At 45.8% G+C, this 22,192-nt stretch overlaps 1 protein-coding gene and 1 long non-coding RNA gene across 4 annotated transcripts in view; both read right to left on the bottom strand.

The window, feature by feature from the left end:
• Positions 1–22,192, bottom strand: part of LOC145716528 (uncharacterized) — a 338,765-nt gene that overhangs the window by 96,369 nt on the left and 220,204 nt on the right. The gene's annotated exons all lie outside the window — the stretch shown is intronic.
• CHN2 (chimerin 2) overlaps positions 1–22,192 on the bottom strand; it is a 290,315-nt gene that overhangs the window by 85,916 nt on the left and 182,207 nt on the right. For 2 of the 3 annotated variants that reach the window (XM_081800343.1, XM_081800344.1), the window contains 2 exons: positions 20,184–20,297; positions 18,103–18,388 (listed from right to left, as the gene is read on the bottom strand). In XM_081800343.1, the coding sequence (XP_081656469.1) occupies positions 18,103–18,388; positions 20,184–20,297 (400 nt within the window). The remainder of the gene's footprint in view (positions 1–18,102; positions 18,389–20,183; positions 20,298–22,192) is intronic. The other variant, XM_081800345.1, reaches the window with a different exon arrangement.

Below are 22,192 nucleotides of genomic sequence, written 5' to 3' on the forward strand. Positions count from 1 at the left end.
CTGGAACATTCTCATCAAAACAAGGCACTTTGGAGCTGGAGGAGGCCCGGTTACTAATGAACTTGGCTCCTCCCAATACTCACTCGTCTGACATGTGGTTAGGGTGGCAGGAGCACTGCTTTTTGAAACCCACTGATTTTCAACCAGTGGCCTCAGCTTCCTCTTTGCACAAAACCTTTTACCAGCTCTGCCATGAATTTCACTTCTTTCTGTAGCCTTTCCTCTGGTGACATTTCTAGGAGGCGGTAAAACAGCCCAAAGGCGGGAAGACAGGGGGAATTTATAACCTGGGGAGTCTGCCTTGCATAGACTGAAAATTTCCTGAGCAGCCCAGCAGCACTGACTGTATGGTATGGGAGGTAGGGGGGTCTCAGGCTGGCTGTGTATCAGCCTTCAGTGATTATGGGAGGGCAACAATTACTGCGGAAGAGAAATGAACCCAAGCTGACCTTCACTGAAAGTACGAGAAAGGTGCTGGACCCGTCTGTTTCTGTAGCTTGAGTTTTACTCTGGTAGTAGGCTCAGAACACAGTGCTGGGTCTAGATTTGGGGGGGAGTGTTTCAGACTATCTAGCTAACTAATAACAAACAAACCCTTAAGGTGTTTGACCTCGACAGTGGATTTGGGGGTTTCTAGAGATGTTTAACAAACTAACCCTTAAGGAATAGTGTAACAATCACCAGTTCCTAGAAAATTTAAAAAGATATGCCACCTAGTGCCAACTGAATACTATTACTCTGATCAATCATCCTGTCTGGCCCTTCAGAACCCAGGATTTTAGTCCATCCGTGTTCTTGTTGTAGACTTATAAATGAATATTCAGTGTGTTAAGTATGTGCTGAGCAAGTATAACTTTTTATACTTACTAGGATCAAAGCACTCATATTAAATAGATATCTGTTTGGGGGCGCCTGGGTGGCTCAGTCGGTTAAGCGTCCGACTCTTGATTTCAGCTCAGGTCATGATCTCAGGGTCGTGGGATCAAGCCCCGCATCAGGCTCCACGCTCAGCACAGAGTCTGCTTGTCCTTCTCCCTCTGCTCCTCTCCTCCCCTCTGCTCATTCTCTCGTGCTCTAAAATAAATAAATAAAATCTTAAAAAAAAAAACAGATACCAGTTCGAGCCACATGAAATTGCCTTATTTGTAGAAGAAAAATAATCAAATATCAGCAGTTTCATATGGTTTGACCTAAATAATTTCTAGGCTTTCTACCTAACAGATTTTCCTCTAGTTTCAAAAGTTACAGTAAAAATGTTACACGAGCAGTGAACAATGTGGGAAAATTCCTTCCTCCATCCTTCCTCCTTCCTTCCTTCTCTTCCTTTCCCTCAACAAACACTCAGTGCCCAGCAAGTACAAAAGTCCATTCACTGCAGTGAGTCCTGCAAGGCGGCTGAACTGAATAAGGTGCAGCCCTTTTAACTCTCCTAACAGAGCTGGGGAGACCAACATGAAACAGCTCGCAGCAGAATACAGCCGGGGCTCCTCAGAAGACATGAGTAGGATGCTGACGGGGGTGCAAAGAAAGAAAGGGGGTTGGGAAGAGCACCAAGGACAGTGTGAGAGGCCCTCCCTTGGTTGAGGGCTGGCTCTGGGAAGGAAGGCTGGGATGAAAACCACAGGGATGGCAGCGGGCACAGGCAGGGCTCGGAAGGGGGAGAGCGTTGCCGGCTGAGGCGCTCATGGTGAGCAATGCCGTGGTGGCTGGAACGGGCATGGGGTGTTCAGAGATCACCATGAAGGGAGAAACATGAGGCTAGTGCTGTAATCATCCTCACATGAGGATACAGGGAGTTTAAGTGACTTGCCGAGGACCATATGGCCAGCTACTGGTCTAGGGCCCAGGGTCCTTAACCACTGGTCTAGGGCCCAGGGTCCTTAACCACTGGGCTGCACCTGCTGCACAGGGAGATGCCCTTCAGAGGCCACCAAAGAGAGTCTCATAACAGAGGCAAACAGGTCACAAAAAAGCAGTGGAGGATACCTGCTTATCTTCTAGGAGGGGAGGAGTGAAGAATGCTGGGAACACCCACCCACGTGGGCGCGCACGCGCACGCACACACACACACACACACACTATATTATACAGACAATATTCAACAAGTATATACTATATATAAGTATATTAATATATAATAATATATTATATAATATATAAAGCAACTCTGGGACTAGGGCAACGTGATAGTTAATGATATATAATAATTATTATATGTATAATAGTTATATATGTTATTAATCAACTATCACATTGCCTTAGTCCCAGAGTGCCTTATCTAGTTAGTTATTGTCCTGCCGTACTGATTAGACCAGTGGCTTCAAGGTGTGGTCCTTCATCTCCTGGGAAGCTGGGCTGGGGAACTTACTGTGTTGCACTGATGGAGGTGGGGCCGGGAAATCTGTGTATGAACCAACTTTCCAGGGGGTTTTCGTGTACGCTCAAATCTGAGAACCATTGGATCAGAGAAAATGTGATTAGCAGCCTGAACACTGCTGACCTCTTTTTACCCTGGGTCTAGCTGAATACTCTCACTGAGTTGGAAGAAAACCTTTGCTCTCTTAAGTAATAACCATTTCCATTTTAATATCCTGTAAACTATTTAATTAGTTGGTAAATTTTTTGTGAGTATTAAAGGTCAGGATTTGTGAAGTCCAGGTTAATGAGTATTTTTATTTTATTACCAAATTCAATATTGATTATGTTTTAAAGTCCACAGCATTTAAAGAAAGGCACACATTTTCTTTCTTTCTTTGCTAGGGGACAGCGGAATGAGGGATGAATACAAACACATTCATTCGTTTAACAAACATTTATTTGGAGTGTGTGTTTAAGAGCCGTTGGCAGAGGGCTTTGGAGAATAGACGGTCACGTCTTGAACAGATAAGCCTTTTGGGCCAGTGCAGGTCTGTGGGGCCCAATTTATGTGCAAAAGTGTGGTAATAGGTTTCTAGCTCTCCCCTTGCATCCCAAACCTAGAGAAACTTGTGAGAAACCATTTACCACACTTGGGCTTTGCAAAATCGGAAGAGGAGGATGATCATTAGCTTGGGTCATAGTGCCACCATTTAAAAACGGAAAAGGTTGGCTTCTAAAAACTTGCCAAAAGCTACTGGCTTTTGAAACTGAAGCAGCAGATGTGCCAGAATCCCCACATCTGCCTCCTCTGCTGTCCTGGGCTCTCCCCTCCAACCCAGCTGCCATGATGACCCACATCAGTCATCTTTCCACAACTCACATCCCTGGCAGCTCCTCAAGCTTTCAGGCATAACATCCACACTTCTCAGCCTGCCTTTGTGTCCCTTCTCAAGCTCGTCCAACTCATCAGCCTCCCTTCCCCTACCTGACCCTCTTGTCTGCCAAGCCACACTCCTCCCTGTTCTAGAAGGTCCTTCTCTCCCAGGCACGGGCCCGCTTTCCTTTGGGACTCCATTAGAGCTATTTTGGCTGCAGGAAACAGGAACTCTACTCAAACTAGCACAAGAACAAAAAAGAAAGGGAGATGTACTGGCTCATAGACCAAGGCTGGCGTTGTTCAAATGACCCTCTTTGAAAGGAGAAACGCCTCTTCCCTAATTGCTCTAGCAGAGAGACCCAGGGCCTCCCTTACTGTGCCTGCAGCACTGGCCCGTCCTGAGCTATAGCCCTTGTCAGTGTGATCGGCCAGCTATGAGAAGAACAGCGCTCGGCACAGATTAGGGGCCCAATGAATATCTAATTATCATTAGTAATTATTCACAGTTTAAGAATGAAGGACTGAATGAATGACACCCCCCCCCCCGCCAGTGGGGTATAATCAGAGTCCTATCTAAGCCACAGTGAGGCGGCCAAAGGAAGGCATGTCCAGGAAGGTTTGGGTGGGGTTGGGGAAGACTTTGCAGGTCAGGAAATGCTTGAGCTTGGTCTGGAAAGATAGGTAAGCATTCCCTAAGTCAAGGCAGGGGGCTGGGTGAGAGGAGAGGAGGAACATTGCTGAGGGGAAGATGCTGGGTGAATGCTGAAGGGTGTGAAAGCAGCTGGTTTGCTCAGAAAACGATAATGGTGCAGCAGCGCGGGCCTCTTGGACACAGCTTGGGGGAGGAAGCCAATGAGGGCAAGATGTGTGCACACGCACGCAGGGTGCTGGGGCAAGGGGACAAGGTCATAAAAGGCCACGCCAAGGAATTCACTATCAGGGAGCCAGGAGCTCTTGAAGAGGCTTTCAAGTCAGGACCCGCAGGGTTTGGGGCCCAGCTTGCCAGCTGAGTGGTCATGAGTAAGTTACTCCAGCCACCCCAATTTCTGCCTCCCAGAGCTGCTGTGGGGACAGCATACAGCCAACCAAAAGCATCTCTACGGCCCCCGGAACCTGGCAGAAACTCAGTGAATGCTAGTGTTTCTCCTTCTCCCTGTGACCCAGCTGATTGCTACATGTAGCCCACCAGAGGAAAACAAATCCAGTTCCTTATAAGCTCCATGTATATCGTTCTACAATCCCAGAGTTCAGCTGGTGTTTCAAGGCTACCATGAGGGGAAACTGAGTCCCGTGTTAGCGGGTACCTGTGGTTTCAGTTTCCTCTCACCCCGATTTCTCCCATCATGATTGGAAGAAGTGAGATGCTTGCAGCTGAAAACATGCATATCATAGTTGTCACTTTGGGATTTAGCAGAGATAGATAGAGCTTTTCAATATTGCCAAATCCTTTTCAACTCACGGAGCTCCAGACTAAAAGATGCACACAGGGGTGTTCTTTTAGAAATTGCCCAGGTAGGCATGCTTGTCTGTAACGAGCACTTGTCTTCTTAAGGAACTCCCTCAGCCACACATATTTCTTCATAAGAACAAGTTAGTCAAGAGCAGAAGACGATGAGAATCATCCACAGAGCGAATGGAGAACTTCTATGTGAGGAGCAAAACAATTTCCCCTAGAATGCTTTGTTTCGAAGCTTTAAAATTAGACACCAAGCGTATCGGTTTCCTTTGTCAGTGTGGTGCAGTGGGGAGGACAGAAGCCTTGCAGTCAAACCAGCCCCGTGGTAGTTACTAGGAACTAGTTCTATGACTCGCAAGTCACTAGTTTTCTGTCCCTGGCCCAATCCCTGGACCCCTCCAACCCTCGGTTTTCTTGCTTCTTGCTGATAAAGAGTAGGGAGCCCGAGACTTAAAGATTGTTATGAAGCCGAGTGAAACGATTTTGGTTTATGAAGGATTAAAATCTACACCATGCTTGATAAATGTAGAATTGTTGTTGTTCTTGTTGTAACTGTAACTTTCCTAAAATCATTCAGGATTAAAAATAATAGAAATCACCTACCTATATCATGAATGGTGTTACATGTAATTTATATACACTGCAGTATGATAGAACTACCCTTACTCTGTGGAAGGCATGTTGGGACATGCACAGCTCATAATTACATGTCATATTTCTGACTCTCAATTTGAGTGTTAACAAAGGATCTGTTGCAAGTGACAGTGAGTTGACTTCTTACTCGTTTTTTTGCTTTGTTTTGTTTTGTTTTTTAAGCCGCCAAGTCACAAGAGAACTGTAAAAGTTGCATTTGGAAACTTTAACTTACTCTTCTGATGGTCGGGCCTCATTAGCTTCATAAATAGAGACTAGGTACAAAGTGAAATATTAACTTTCTGGAAACTTCCAAGTGCTTATGTAGGAGGAGAGACAAAACCAATTGGGACGTTTATAAATGATCATCATAAAGCCCAGCCAGACATTTCATTACTGAGAAATAAGTAATGCCTGTTCTGCAACCTGCTCCAGAGGCAATGGAAACAAACAACCCAAGATGGAGCCTTGACCATTTCATTGCCATTAGTGTCAATGGAAATTATTCAGGAAACAAAATCCTTCCTCTTCCCCACAGCTGGGAAAAACCCCACAAATTGTTATAGACCAAGCTTTTAATTCATAAATACTACAGATAATATGTCGCCTTTTTGCTGCAGGTTTCCAGCTTATATCATCTGTTTTACTAATAACCTGGGGGAGGGGGGGAGGTTCAACAGAGGCTCTCTTTGGCCAGATCCAACACTCCGGCTAGAAATGTTTCTTTCCATTTTGTTAAAAAAAATTCTGGGCAAAATCATGAGTAGATAAAAATCTGATTCATCAGAATTCACTAGGACTCTTTAACATTTTGCCTTAATCTAATTTAAGTGCATATAATTATTAAGAGGTCTACAGACGCACTTATGGCAGAGCCAGGGGGCAAGAGATGGAGCGATGATGCACTCCAGAAGTGGGTTTTGGGTTATTTCCGATGTCCACCTGGGGATCCAGGTACAACATTCCTACCCATTTCACTAAATACTAGATGTTCCCTTTTCCGATGTTATATCATCACATTAAGGAAGAATAGTGTGGATTGTTTGACTAAAATTAAAATGGGTCTGAATTTGAAGACTTGAGCTTTCGCTTTCGCAATAAGGTGGGCAGTCGGTGCAGGCTAGAAGAGGGTGGGGGGCGGTATAAGAGTTCTTCTGGCTATAAAGACAGTAGACATCTAACCTCAACCCAAACATTCCCATTCCCACAGCTAAGAAGTTATACAGGAATTAAGTGACTCACATAACTGGCATGACTGAAATATCCAGTAGAGGGTGGCAGGCTGTAGGGGCAGCTCTGGTAGAGGCACAGACCAAGTTCTGAGGACTCAGTTTCTCTCCCTTTCCAGCTCCACTTTCTCGGGCTCAGAGGAAAGACTTCAGCCGCTTAGACTCTACTTCCTGCTGAATCCAACTCAGCAGAAAAAAAGGGCAATCGGCCTTCTTTCTGAAACTCACAGTGAAAGTCTACTGATTTCAATGGCTCTGATTTGACTGCATGCCCACTCTTGAACCAACCCCAGTGGCCAGGGAAATGTGACCCCTTGGATCAGCCTTGAATGACAAGTCCACCTCTGGGCTCAGGGACTGGGTTCGACTGCACCAGAAGCATATAACTTGAGAGTGGGCGGGGAGATGGCCCTGGGTGCAGTTTCCTGAAGAGGATGCATAGGTTCTGGGTGGCAAAGATGAGAGTGACTCACCAATGGGGTGCAGGTGGGGAGACTGCGAAATCTTGATTAGAGAGACACAAAGATGGCAGGAGGAGAAGCACTGGAGGAAAAAGAAAGAGAGGGGCCAGAGAAAGAAAGTAGTGGGATTCCCTAAAGTTGTGTCTCATCCCACCAGCATTCACTGTCACCATGTCATCTCGAGCTTTGGGCCCATTTCTTATCTCTGCAGGGAGGAGAGTAGGACTGGGTCCATGGTTCTTTATTGGGACAATACATCAGAATTCCCTGGAAAGCGGTTTCAAATGACACAGGCCCAGGGGCAGTTCTGCTGCCCATCCCCAGGGAAAGCCAATGGGAGGAGCTCTGAGGTCACAATCAGGGCAAAGACTTCAGTAACCGCAGGTGGACAGTGGTCCTAGGTGACAGCCTCATTTACCGTCCACAGTCAAAGGTGATGAAAACGGCATACTGATTCCCTCAAACACCTGCCTGGAGACATACAAATATAAACTTCTCTAAAAGGTGTGCTTTTCACCCACCAGAGGTCTGCCGACAGCAGCAGTTCTCAAAGTGTAAGGGACCTCAAGAGACTGTCAGAGGGTCCGTGTGGTCAAAACTATTTTTAGGGGCGCCTGGGTGGCTCAGTCGTTAAGTGTCTGCCTTCGGCTCAGGTCATGATCCCAGGGTCCTGGGATCGAGCCCCACATCGGGCTCCCTGCTTGGCAGGAAGCCTGCTTGTCCCTCTCCCACTCCCCCTGCTTGTGTTCCCTCTCTCGCTGTGTCTCTCTCTGTCAAATAAATAAATAAAATCTTTAAAAAAAACTATTTTTATTAATTGTCTTGTCCACTGATTGACATCGCAACTAGCCTCTAAGAAACTATCATTTGTTAAGTTTTGGTCTATTTTTTTAAATCACATTTATCTAAAAAGGCTACAAAAACCCCACATTTTTCCTTTTCTCAATGACACAGATCTGTGTGAGGCCGGAGTTTCTTCCTATACTTCAAACAAAACAATATTTCATCACAGATTGAATACAAAAGCAGATGTGAGCATCCATGGGTTGTCCGTTAAGCCAGACACTAAAGAGATTTACGAAAATGGAACACAATGCCAGTATCCCTACTAGATTTTGTTTTGTTTTGGGAAATGGGGTTATTTTTCACAAAAAAATATGCTACTTACATAAACACACAATAAATTTATTACTGTTATGTTTAAAAGAATAACATTTTTCTCAGTTTTACTTTGAAATACAGTAAATATCAATATATACAACTCATATAAATAAAAGCTTTTTGGGGGTTCTCAGAAATTTTAGAGAGTCTATGAAAAAGCCAGAAAGTGTGGGCACCTCTGGACCAGAATCCCAGTGAATCAGATCACTGGGACCATTTCTACATCTTAGCGTCCCAACCTGGCAGGGCTGCCTACCTGCTTACAGAGAATGAGCCCGCGCTACAAAAAGGACACCCCCTAGCCATTGCATAGCCTGATCTGTGCTATCAAACCTGAGGAAGTGGGAACGATTCAGTGGATTCATTGCTGAAAATTTGTTCTTGCTCATTACTCCCACATCTGGTAAATGTGGTCCTTCGAGATGGTCACGAGCAGGTAACTCTCCTCCTAGGCACTAGATGGCACTGCTTACATAAAAATACTTTAGCAAGGGCCGCATCCCTAAATTGGCTGTTTTCTAGATTCAGGTGGGGAGGAATAAAGAGTGTTTGGCGCATCCTTATTCTGACAAATACTGACAAAAACTTTCCTTTTTGTTTCTGTAAATTTCTAACCTTGAGTTCACTGATATGAGGGATTAGTAAAAAGGAGAAGCTTTCTGATAAAAGATGGATTGAGTTATTCTATAGCAAGGGTTCTCAGCTTTAGCGGCAGATCAGAATCACCTGGAGCATCTAAAATCCAGACGCCAGGCCTTACGCTAGTAGTTAAATCTGATTTTCTGGGGATGTGGCCCAGGCATTGGTATTTTTGAAAACTCCCCAGTAAATTCCAGTGGGCAGCCAAGGTTGAGAATCATAGTCCTATAAACTTTGCCATTAAGAAACTAACCAGCTGGCCTATAAGGAAGAGGCATTGATTTTTCCTTGTCCCTTCATTTAATTCTTTTAATCTTATTCCAGTTGATTTTTCCCATCATTTAAATTTTAGCCAATGATCTGAGAAAAGGAGCCAGGGGAAAAAAAGAGCAAAGCAAACTTCTGAAACACCAGAGTTTACCACCTTAACGTATGTTTTCATGGAGGACTTTTAATGTGTAGGTGAAGGTAGAGAATGAATCTCAACGTCTAAATTAGGGCCTAGGAGAGGCATTAGAGCAGGTGGTAGAGGTTATCACTAAGAGAAAATGCTCCGAGTATCTGGAACCTTTACCTCCTGTCTCACCTTTCATCTAACCAAGGGATGAGAACTTTAGGATCACCTGGGAGACCTTAAAAATACAGATGCCTAGGGGTGCCTGGGTGGCTCAGTCGTTAAGCATCTGCCTTCGGCTCAGGTCATGATCCCAGGGTCCTGGGATCGAGCCCCGCATCGGGCTCCCTGCTCAGCGGGAAGCCTGCTTCTCCCTCTCCCACTCCCCTTGCTTGTGTTCCCTCTCTCTCTGTGTCCCTCTCTCAAATAAAGAAATAAAAATCTTTAAAAAAAAAATACAGATGCCTGAACTTCACTGGTGGGAGGCCTTAATTCAAGAAGTCAGGAGAGGCCAAACGTGGGCATTTTTTTAAAGCTCCCAGGGTGATTCTAAGCTGCAGCCAGTTTGAGAACAACTGACCTAGCCAAATCAACTATTTTTCAGACTGCAGGACAAATCCCACCCCATTAGGGGATTCTGATGTAAAGTAAGGCCCCATAAAACCTGCTTTCATGAGCAAATGTGATCTAAGTTCAAATCCATTTTTACCGCATCGTATCCCATTCCATTTTATGACTCTGTGTGTGCGAGGTAGGAAGAGTCATTACCGTACCTGTCACTTTTACTAGCTAAGTCATGCTCATCTCCATTTATCCTTGACTCCGGAGAAAAGACTGGTTATGTCAGTTACATATTATTTCCAAGGGACCTCCTGTCAGGGCAGATCTACAGGTTTTCCAGACCCTGTAAATATAAGCGGAGCGTTTTCAGTTCCTTGATGTTTTCTACATTAACAATTTAGGCTCTTTCTTTGGCAAATGAAAGCAGCCCCTCTGCTTGGTGAAGGGCTATGAGCAATACTATGTTTGAATCAACCGTCCTTAATCAAGTCACAGAGCCTTGTGCCCCCCAGAACCAAGATCCTTTCCATAATGGCGCAGCTGAGGAGCCCATCCAGGAAAAGGGCTACCTCGTTATCTGGCATTAATGCCAATTATGGCGTCTGAACCAGAACTTTATACAGTAATTAGAACAGTGCTAACATAGTGAGCAGTGGAATTGGTCTGCATTCACTCCTTGCATTGGTTATTCTCTGCTATGCTCTCCTCCCCTCCCTCAATTCATTCTCTGCCCTGTTTTTCCCTATGGTGGGGAGACTGACTCATGTGGACCATATCCCCAGCTCTTTTGCTCTCTGGCTTCTGGTTGAGTTCGTCCAGTGGAAGGTATTGGCAGGAGATCAAAGGATAGAGGAGACAGAAGTTGGGTTATTTCCTTCCCACCCACCCCCCCTTTTTGGGTAATATGGCAGGTCAGTGGCTGCACGGCTCTACCCCCGACTGACTGTGGGAGCCCCCTCCTGTGCAGCCCCCTACTATGTGAATCTCCCTTCTGTGCAAGCCCCCCTCCGGTAGGAGCTCCCTTCTGTGTGGGAGCCCCTTCCTATGGGAGTCCCCCTCCTGTGGGAACCCCCTTCTGTGGGAACCCCCTATCATGTAAGCCCCCTTCTGTGCAAGCCCCCCTTCTGTGGGGGCCCTTTTCTTATGGAAGCCCCCCTCTTGTGGCGAACCCCACTCCAGCTCTCATCAGACACCAGTAACCTCAGTGCCTTCTTTGGGTCCCTTCAGCCCTGGGGAGGTAACAGCTTCCCACCACTGCCAGCTGCTGGGAAAAATCCCTTATTAATCAAATTTTCTTTAAAATCCCAGTGACTATGTCTTCCATTTCCTGCTGGGTTCTGATGGCTGGGATACCTTCTAGACTAACTATAATCGGAATTCATTTTTCACTTTTCAATCATTCACATAGAAGTCCTATAGGTATAACTTGTGTTCCTCAAAGATCTTAACTTTAAGAGAACTTCTAAGTTGCAGGGTACTTTAAAGCCTTTTTTTTTTTTTTTCTATCCAAGCCTTCATGACATCTGGCTGTCTTTGAAATACTCCAAGACTAATGAGTTGGGTGCCTCAGTTTCCTGTTGTGTAAAACAGAGGGGCTGCACAAAATGGTCTCCAAGACCCTCCTCCTCCAGGAGCTGCTCCTGCCACCCCCTGAGTCAAATTAGCCCCGGGAGGAAGGAGCCCGCCAGAGGTAAGGGCGGGAAGAGGGGGGATGTGAGATACCCACACGTCTCGGTGTATTTGAGATGCATGTTCCTCAGGGTGAATGTGATACAGTCTGTTCCATTTGAAAGTTAGCCATCTGCTGTTCACTGCGTGGTGTGTCCCCTGCCGAGCCCTTCATGGGCCGAGCTTTAGAGCTGGGGAGTGAACCGCAGGGTGACCTGGGCCTCGGACAGGGCAGCTGCTCAGGGAGGAGAGGCATCCAAACAGCGGCATCCCACCCTGGGGGCTTGCTCACATGCAGACTGAGGTGCCACCTGCAGGGTCCCTGATCCAGCAGTGCTGGGCGGGCCTGAGCAGGGGTGCTTCTCATCAGTCTCCTGGTGCTGCTGATGCTGCTGGTCCCTGAGGGCCATATTTTGAGAACCACTGGTCTCATCAACCACTTAGAATGCAGCATGTTAAATTATCATGAAGATTAAGTGCAAAGCTCGGGGGCTGTTTTGGGATGGGAGCGATTCTTGAGAGTGTGTGAAGGAGGGTGAGCCCCAGGGGGTTTTACCAGAGAGGCTGTGCTGAATGCTAGAGGATGGACAGGAGCTGACAGATCACAGGAGGGGAAGGCCCTTCAGACACGGGTGTAGGGGGAGGGGAAGCGAGGGGACAGGAACATATATGGAGGGCAGGCTGGTGAGGGAGGGCAGCGGTGGGAGACAGGCTGGGAGAGGTGGGGCTGGGCTGTAATGGGAGTTTCCATTTGTTTTTGTTTGTTTGTTTTTTAAAGATTTTATTTATTTATTTGACAGAGAGAGACACAGCGAGAGACGGAACACAAGCAGGGGGAGTGGGAGAGGGACAAGCAGGCTTCCCTCTGAGCAGGGAGCCCGATGCGGGGCTCGATCCCAGGACCCTGGGATCATGACCTGAGCCAAAGGCAGATGCCCAACGACTGAGCCACCCAGGCATCACATTTCTGAGTGTCCCTCACCACCGTTACCCCAGGCTTTGCTGCAGCAGCTGGCCTCCTGACAGGACCGCCCGTTAGCAGCTGTCCTCACCATGCACCATGCACCTCTCGCTTTCTGTCTGGGGCTTCTCTGACAGGACTGTCTGGGATGCCTGTGGGCACCCACCTGGCTCTCCACATGCACAGCCTGGTGTCTGAGGGACTTAACAGCTCACAAGCACCCCTCAGCCAATAGAGGACAGGAGGCAGGAGGTGGTAGATAAACAGTGCCCCCTCCTCAAGTCCTCTTAGGAGCAATTCTACATGGCTTCTCAGAAGATGCTCAACTCAGTAACATCCATTTCTACTGGCTTCTCTTCTCATCGGTTTCATTCCTTGATCTCTCCTTCCTGCTCATTAGAATGCCTCCCCAATGGGCGCCTGGGTGGCTCAGTCGGTTAAGCGACTGCCTTTGGCTCAGGTCATGATCCTGGAATCCCGGGGTCGAGTCCCACATCGGGCTCCCTGCTCAGCAGGGAGTCTGCTTCTCCCTCTGATCCTCTACCCTCTCATGCTCTCTGTCTCTCATTCTCTCTCTCGCAAATAAATAAAATCTCAAAAAAAAAAAAAAAAGAATGCCTCCCCAAATTACCAATGTACCAAACCCTTATCTCAGGCTCTGCTTCCAGAGGAGCCCAGGCTCAGACAAGCTACAAATGTCCTGCTGAGGAATTTGGACTTTGTCCTGCAGACAAAGCCAATCACGTTTCTAAGATGAAAACAACAAAAGCAAGAGCAACACTCTGATGAACAAAAAGTCACCAAGGGCTACCAACACTTAGGTACCATTGTGAGACTGGAGGGGAGAACCATTCAGTCTCAGCTCAACTGACTTGTGAGGCTTCTGTCAGTCAGCGAGGCCTGGAGATCTGTTCCCTGGTGTGGCTACGCCCTCCGGCTCCAGGGTAGTGGAGGGAAATGTAATGTCATTGCTGGGCAAAGCTCTCTGGCAGGCTAGCTGGTTCTTAGGGTCGAAACAGCAAAATAAACAATGAGAGGATCCCCCTGGATGTGAAGAAGAGAATTATTTCAAAAAGGGAAAAAAAAAGGTGGACTGGGGTTGGAGAGAGAGTGTTCCTGTCTGAAACAGCTCATCTGCAGAGGAGGACGTCCTAACCAGACTCAGAGCCCTTCAATCAGGGAGAGGTCACTCTTCCTGGTTTCACAGGAAGACAAGCAGAAGCCAGAGGGCTTCCCTGCTGCCCTAGGAAAGCAAGAGGAATCAGGGAGTTGGTCTTCACAGCTTGAGAAAGCAGAGGTGGGGTGGGGGGAAAGGCATGGAACATGGGGGCAGGGCTGGGCAGGATCCCAGGGGAGCAGTGCTAGTGAGGAAGCAACAGCCAACCCATTTCCAGGGCAGTCACATCAGTCTTTATGTGGTGATTTTGGTCCTTTACCCTCTTCTGGCCACAACCTTAAAGGCTGCTACACACAGACTCTTTGTTAGGCATCCAAGGGAGAGATGAAGGGAAAAGGGAGCTCTCAGGATAGGGAAGGGGACCCGTGCAAAGGGGTGGGAAAAACGGTCTGGGTCCAGAGGCTGGAACTGCTTGCTCCGTGTGCGTGTGTGTGTGTGTGCGTGTGTGTGTGTGTGTGTGTGTGTGTGCGTGTGTGTGTGTGTGTGTGTGTGTGATGCCTTGAGTACAGAAGATGTTTTATTCGGGGTTTGCTCTAGCATATGTGAATTTAAAACCTAATGCATTTTTTTTTCTTGTTTAATTTTTTGAATAGAATGCTGCATTTATGGTGGTTCAAAATTCAAAGAGTATGAATAGTAGCAGGGAAGAATCTCCTCCCACCCTTATTTCCCAGATTACCCGCCTCACACACACACACAGGCAACCAATGATACTAGTTCTTGTATCCTTCAAGGGACAGCTTATGATTTTGCAGGGAAAAAACACGTAAAACCATTTTTCTTCTGGTTTACACAAACGAAACCATATTATACACACTATATTGCAAGTTGTTTTTGGCATTTAATAACTCCGGATAATCTTTCCATATCAGTGCGTACGAGTATCCTTATTCTTTTCTGTGGTTGCATGGTATTACTTCACATGGGTGTGCCCTAATTCATCGAAACAGCCCCCAACTGATGGGCATTTAAGGCTATTTTCTAACTTTTGCTATTAGAAAAAATATTGAAATGAATCAACTGATAAGATATAATATATTCTAAACTCTGCTTTTATTATATCAAGGATACGGATGGTTTTTCTCCAGTAAAACGTAAATGCAATTCAATACGAGCAAGCCAAATTTATCCAATAAACATGTGCCATTGAAACACTCTTGTCACATATATTTGATTCAGCAGAGTATCCTTAGTTATAAAAAAGCTTGTTATAATTAGTAATAGCAGTGTGTTTTTAAAAGCAGATGATGGAAATATTGAGTGATTGTTAGCATCAACTGACTGAGCGTGGGGAGAACCAGGGGTGTTTGCTTAAAGCAATAAGGGCAATAGGAACAGAATGGAGCCTCGCTGCTCTGTATGTTTAGGAAGCTCTGAACGTGGGGCTCAGAAATCTGGGTTTGGTTCCTCACTCTGCCACTGTGACTTTTTCAGTGAAGTGGGGACAATGATTCCTACTCTATGTACCTGGCGAAGTTGCTCTGAGGATAAAATGGGAAACTACCTCACATGTGTGAAATCTATAAACTATAAATGCCTGAACCAATGTCAAATTCTATTGTTATCCTATTGCTTAGAGTGCTGGTTTTGGAGGTCAGTAGATAATCCACCTATGGAATCAATTCTGAAATAAGTTTCATAAAAGAAATTACACTGGGCATGACCATTTTAATTAAATGCACCAAATGGTGGCCCTTATATATCATAATGTTTTAAAAATCAATTAAATAAGGAATCAGAAACGAAAGAGATTGCTATTGGCTAACTACCACAACTTTTTTTTTTTTGCACCCCCCCACCTCCCTGCCTCATTTACAGTTATTAAAATCAAGTTCACGGGGCGCCTGGGTGGCTCAGTCGTTAAGCGTCTGCCTTCGGCTCAGGTCATGATCCTGGGATCCTGGGATCGAGCCCCGCATCGGGCTCCCTGCTCTGCAGAAAGCCTGCTTCTCCCTCTCCACTCTCCCTGCTTGTGTTCCCTCTCTCTCTGTCTCTCTCGCTGTCAAATAAATAAATAAAATCTTAAAAAAAAATTATAAAAAATAAATAAATAAATAAATAAAATAAAATCAAGTTCACTGCTAACCACCTCGACAGGAGATAAATCTGGAAACCACTCAGTTCTGATGGGGTAGGTAATATCTTTATGCCAATTAACACTGATAATATTCTTGGATTTTCAGGTACCACTGTCTCTCTGGATTCATTTGGAAATGATCAATAAAATAAATGGGCGAACAAAGTTTAAGTACTCTGGAAAATGAAATGCCGGGCTGTCTGGGTTTGAGAATTATTAGGAAACCTACCCATTTCACTCATTAAAACCTCCACGATGCGCCATTATCGAAGCAGACAGGTGCCCCGGGCACTTCTCAGTCAATCCATTCAAGTTTCCGCTACCTCTTTTCTAGTCTCTGCCTCCATGGCAACAGTCCACTGACCTGCCCTTCAGGGAAATAGAATTTCTGGCAAGACTGAGACTTTTAATAATTCCACTTGTCAATACAGGTCAGAGAGAAAGAGATGGATTTGTACCAAGTTACTTAACAAACTCGCTGACAAAATGAGCGACCTCCAGCAAATGACCAGACCCAGCGTTCAGAATGTCCCCCAGGAAAGCCAAATGTTGCATCATTAGTCTCAGAAAATTCACACCACCAGCACCTGTCCATCAAACCCTTCCCTGTGTGTGGACTTCTTCTTTCAGTGTTTTCTTTATTTACCTTTTCCTAGAAAGGTAAAAGTGTCCTGGGAAGCTCATCTAAAGTGATTATTAATCTGATTATTAATTTCCTCCAAATTTTAATTTTAATAAATACAATACAAAATGATCTACAACGAAGGGCACATTTTGTCCTGCAAGTTTCCTTATGGGACTATCATCTAGAAATATCAGTTTTTTGTGACCAAACTTCCCTCTTGGCGAAGGACAAGGCTCTAGAAATATCTACTCAGTACCCAGAATCTAAACTCTCATCCCAAACATACAAGAAGCACTCTTTCTACTCACCTCTCTCCCTGGAAATGTTCCACTGTGTAGCCTGCCGTTGTAACAGGTTGCCTTTTTGGCGGCATTACTCTCTGACTCGGAAATATAAACACCGTTTCAGAGATTTATTTTACAATTCATCTTCTGATTTGTCATGGCTGGGAAGGTCAGCTTCCAGATTTTCTATTCTAAATTACTTTTGAACAGATTTTACAAACAGACTAAGGAATGGCTTTTGCCTGGACCGGAACAAACTCTGAAAGTTGGGGCTCATGTCCCCTCCCTTTCTCTTGGTAAAATGTAAACAATTAGAAAACCCACCATTTCCCAAATCAATTATATGTAAAAGAATGACAGGTGCCTTGGAGACACTGGAGTTATAACAGAGAAAATGGCAAATAATTTTTTCATGGGCCAGCTGCTCAGCTGATGTGATTTTGGGGAAGGTTTTCCTAGGCTCTGAAATCCAATCAGCAAATCAATTAAGATCATGCCCGTCTCTGCCAACAGGACCGCCGTGCTGCCTATCTCTGCCCTCCTCCTTATTCCAGTGATTTCTGGTGTGTCCCTGTCCCAAAGCCAAGGGAGCCAGTCAACCTAAGGTTCCTTTGCTTTATGCTCACACTGGACAACAGGGGAGGGTGGGGGCGCCGTTCCGGTTTAATTAAGGATTAGCGATCACCAGAAGGAGGATTGCCCACCATTCTGCTCCCCCCCATTTATATCTGTCCCAGTCCAAGCTTGCCTTCGACACTGGGCTCAGCACAGACTCAGTGGGGGCTGACCAGTAGGACTGGCTGTCACTTTCTTTCAGTGGAAAACACACAGGACCAGGCAAAGCAGATGGTTCCTAAAGGGGCACATCCAAAAAATCTGCTAGCAAACTGTGGTGGTGACTGTCAAATAAACAGCAACTTACTGGAGGGGAAAATCAGATCTCCCCCGCCACATCCTGCCACCATCCATGCAGCTTGAACATCGCCCACTTAGGAGTTTCTAATCCTCAGCGAGGCAAAGGACAGCCCGTCTTTTAAGCCTCCCAGAGATAGCCATCCTCCCCGATAACGCTCCCGTATCTGTCAGTAAAAGCTGTTATCTAGGTAAGACCACCTTCAGGAGGGCTGACCTGTGCATCACACATGGTCACTCGGTCCTAAGAGAAGCAGACACAAATATCACGATTTTGCATAGTTAGGTGGACATAGAGATGGCCAGTAGGGCCTCAAATGGAATTAAAACCAAGGACTATTTTCATCATAAAACATTAATAAAGTGTTTTTTTCAAACTCCGAATAAACCCACAAATAATTATTTGTGAAGCCCTCGCTCTGACTGTTTGAGTTTGGGCAAATGAATTCACACTTCCGGGCCTCCGTTGAACCGGAAGATTTCTAAGGTCCCTCCTAGCAGAACATTCTAGATTTCTTTGGGTGGGAGTGTGTCTCTTCCAACATTCTGGCCAATCACATACATAGTTAATCAAGCAGTTATTCAGCATAGATTGAGCAGAGACTGTTTCTGTCACACACGTAGCTTACCTTTTCAACTGCTGTGTGTTCTTCATTTGTAACGCTTGTTTTTCTTGATTCATTTTTCGACCTGCTCAGCCTCCTGGATACTTTTTCTCTGAGTAGAGTGGCATATCCAATGTGTTCATAAATGGGGTTTGTGGTCATTTTGGAAATGTATTCAGAAGCTTTTGTTTCTATGTACAGTGTTATCAAGCCATCTGTGACCAGATCGTGAATCGATTCAAACCTCTTCTCGCCCACAAAGTGTTTTCCATCATAGAAGAGCCTGTAGTTTAAAGTCTGGTTTCCAAACCTGTCCCCAAGAGAAAGAGAAATCACAACAGTGTTAGAAGTAAGAACATGGAAGAACAGTAGCAGCTAACACTTTTTGAGTGCATTATGTATGTCAGGCACTGAACGAGGCACTTGGAATGATTTTTTTTTTTTTACCCTCCCCCCCATTTAATTATCATAGTTTGAGACAGGTAGAATTATTGTCCTGGTTTTATGTCTAAGAAAACTGAGATTTGAAGAGATCGTGTACCTGCTTGAGAGTACACCCCTGGAGAGAGGCAGGGGTGGGATTCAACACCCGGCAGTCATATGGTGTCACTGGATCCTAGAAATCACTAAGGCCGTTGAGTCCTTATTATTCTCATTTGTAAATGTGAGAGGGTAGAGCCTGGTTTACATATATTTTACTTTTAAATTTTCTTGATGAAAACTAGCCCTGGCTCTCTACCCCTCCCCTATACCCGGCAATTGCCTCTGCAGGGGAAGCTACCACCACTCGCCCTGATGTCCCCTTATTATGACATTTTTGGCCACCACCAGCAGAGCACCTCATGCCTCCCACCCTAGTTGGTGCCACAGAAGGGAGCTGGGGGGAGCTGGGCGAAGTTCCCTGCTGGAGCGGCCACCGCCAGCATCCCAGGGATCTAACCTATAAGGTCCTCCCTCTTTAGCACCAGCTGCGCCCTCTTGGCCTTGGTCCTGTATCTCACAGCCCTTGTTTGGTTCCCCGCTGGGACTGCCTGTGCCTGCTGCTGGAGGGCTGGGGGATAGGAAAATACTTTGCATACCTAGAGCACTTACTAGCTTTTGAAGTACTTTCTTATAATGACATCATCTCAGATATGTTCAAACCATCCCTAGGTGCAACTTGGGAAGTAGCCTTTTATGGCCACAATATTGAGGTGTCACCTGGAATATGCCATTGTGGGCCGGCCTGGGAAGTGTTTCCATTAATACCATTCTTTCTATGGAGAAAGGTCTTCCTAATTCCAAAGAGTTCATAAATGAACTTTCAGAAGACAATTCAATTCTGGAATTGGATGCTTTCCCCAAACCTTATGGGATTGCCATAAGGATCAAATGGCGTCAAATATTTGATTGAGTTTAGGAAAGTGCAGAAAATGCAATGCTTTTCTGGCCCTGTGATTTCCAGTTCTTGTGATTTTGTGATAAAAGGCTCAAGAAAACTCTGCTCTGATGGCTTGCAGGCATGGAGTGCCATGACTGTCGTTGGGAGTCGATGTGACCCTTGGGTCAATGTTAAACCCCGAGAGAACCCGTGGACAAACTCCACGTCAGTCCAGGCACACATACACAACATGAGGTGAAGACTTTTGACAAGGGCTCCCAGGAACTAACTGAGGCAGAGGCGTTGCTCCCTCAGCTGGATCAGATTTAGGCAGAAGTGGCTACAGGAGCACTAACTTTCCAGATAATTCCCCAGTTTACTGTATGTGCATAAACAGAGCCTCAGTGTGCATCCTACTGATAACATCGGTGGCCTAGGAAGTGTATAAGCTCTAATATGCTACTTGTACTCCGTAAACAAAACAAAAATGAAAAATCAGTAGGGGGAGAGGCTGGTTAATGGGTAGAGTTTCTGGTTGGGATGATGAAAAAAATCCTGCCAGCCCATAGTGGAGATGGTTGCACAGCACTAAGAATGTACTTAACGCCATTGAATTGCTCGCTTAAAAATGGTTAAGATGGTAAATTGTATGTTACACATATTTTATGGCAATAAAAAAAAAACGGAAAAAATTAAGTGAGGTCACTTGAAGAGCAGCAGCAACAATGGATGAAATCAGGTTCACCTTAGAGCTAACGTGTAGCATCCTGGCTGGCGTTGGCTTTCTCTAAGAATGTAGGCGCCCTCCACGCCTCCGAGAAGCTCATCTGCCTGCTCCCGGGAGATGATCCCGTGAAACCTGAGGAGAGAACGGACCATCTTTGTTCTCAGCAGACCTCATACAAACTATGCACCACAAACAGCTGGGCTAAAAAAGATGGCGGGGCCACCCAGAACCGACTGTCCCCCACGTGGATGAAGAGGGGAGTAACTACCATATATCTTAAAGATGCAGTTGGAACTACTTCTCAGCAAACACCCAAACTTATAAGAAGTATTCAGGTAGGCAAAACAAAATGAAGAACACCCAGTCCAGCTGGCTTTCTGCTCTTGTCTTTGCTCTCAGGCTGAAAGCTAAAGTCAAAACAAAAGGCCAGGTTATGGCCCCTTCTTTAACTATGGGGAATAACAAAAGAGCAATTACCAATTTAGCTCTCAGCTCAAACACAGAAACTATGTATTGTCCGGATTGCTAATGAACACTATTGATTATCAACTTGCTTACTTCAGGTGCAGGGTGTTGTTAATTTTAGAGGCTCATTCTCTGGAAACAATAGCCAGCTATAATCAACATTCTTCCATTCCTTTTAATGTTGAGAGCAATCGCTTCAGGATATGTTTGAAAAAAAATGTACCTATTGTTCTTTTTAAAAGATAACGTTCATTATTTTTTTTCTGCAATTTTAAAAATAATACACATGCATGTAGAAAACACAGCATATCTAGGAAGAATGCAGGCTTGGCTAATGACTGCTTTGCTCTGGAGGCACATGTCCGAGGCCTACAGAGTAGACAGTGACTCCTGGGGAACCTTCTCTGTTGTCTTGAAGCAAAGACAGCTCCCCACCCCACCACCACTTACCAGAGATTTGATCAATTCATGTTTCATAGGAAGGTGGGGGAGCTGGGTTGGGGAGTGAAGCCAGTGCTGAGGGACCCCAGGGTCCGGGGGGAGGGAACAACACCCTCTTCCCAGGATTACCCAAACTTGAAGATCTTTGGGGAATAAATTAGAGAAGAAATTTTTCTGGACAGAGAATCCCTTCACCTTCCTGGAACCGGAAAGGGGGCGGGAGGGGTGGAGTTGGCTAGACAAGTTTTGGCCTTCTCCCCCAGGAATGTGAAGATGAAGTGAGGACAAAGGTAGCGTGATAATAGTTTGGGGTAAAATGCTATTGCAATATTTATTTCCTAATTCCCTTCTGTCCTTCTTAACAAGTAGACCTTATAAACTGAAGCTTTTGTCTTAGGGGAGAGAAGCCAGAAGAAGCTGTAGCTTTGAGATCCAAAATCAACTCCCAAAAGTCTGACTCAGTGACAAGGTGGGAGAAAGAGGTTTTCTGCTTTCCAAATTTTGGTTTTAAATCTCAAAAGTCAACACGTGGAGATCTTGGAGCAGCACTTTTCTGAAGTGAGGATGGATGTGGCATATAAGCAACCTGTCTGCCCCAAAGAGACCTGTGTCCCCTGTTCTTGCAGGAGGGAGACTGGGAAGAATTTGGGCAGAGCTCAGACTCAAGATTGGAACTGGTGGATCCCAGATGACTGTATGGGGATCTCGGAGCCAGAGCAGAGGTGTTGGGGGCTTTGACTGGGCATGTGGCCACTGAACCCTGTGAACCTTGTGGGAACACCTCCTATGCAGTATGAGCTGGGCAGGATGGATGGCCTGGGCCGGGAGACCTGAGGGAGCCTCACAGACACTGGGCCAGTGGACATGTGTACGAAGAGCATGTGTCTGAGTGTGATTATGAGAGAGAGAGAGAGCATATATGTGTGTGTATGAGAGTGTGTGTGCACATGAGAGAGAAATGTGTGTGTATGTGGTGACAGGGACATGGTATGGAGTAGGAGGGGCACTGGGCATCGGAAAGTTTCCCACAGTGGAGTCAGAAAGGACACAAGCTGACTGTGGGTCAGGGCAGGGGAGGGGATGACTGCAGCAGGATGAGGCACACACAGCAGAGGGCACAG

Source organism: Leptonychotes weddellii, chromosome 12 (genome assembly GCF_054177405.1).
Source record: "Leptonychotes weddellii isolate Sample4059 chromosome 12, ASM5417740v2, whole genome shotgun sequence".
Taxonomy (NCBI): Eukaryota; Metazoa; Chordata; class Mammalia; order Carnivora; family Phocidae; genus Leptonychotes; species Leptonychotes weddellii.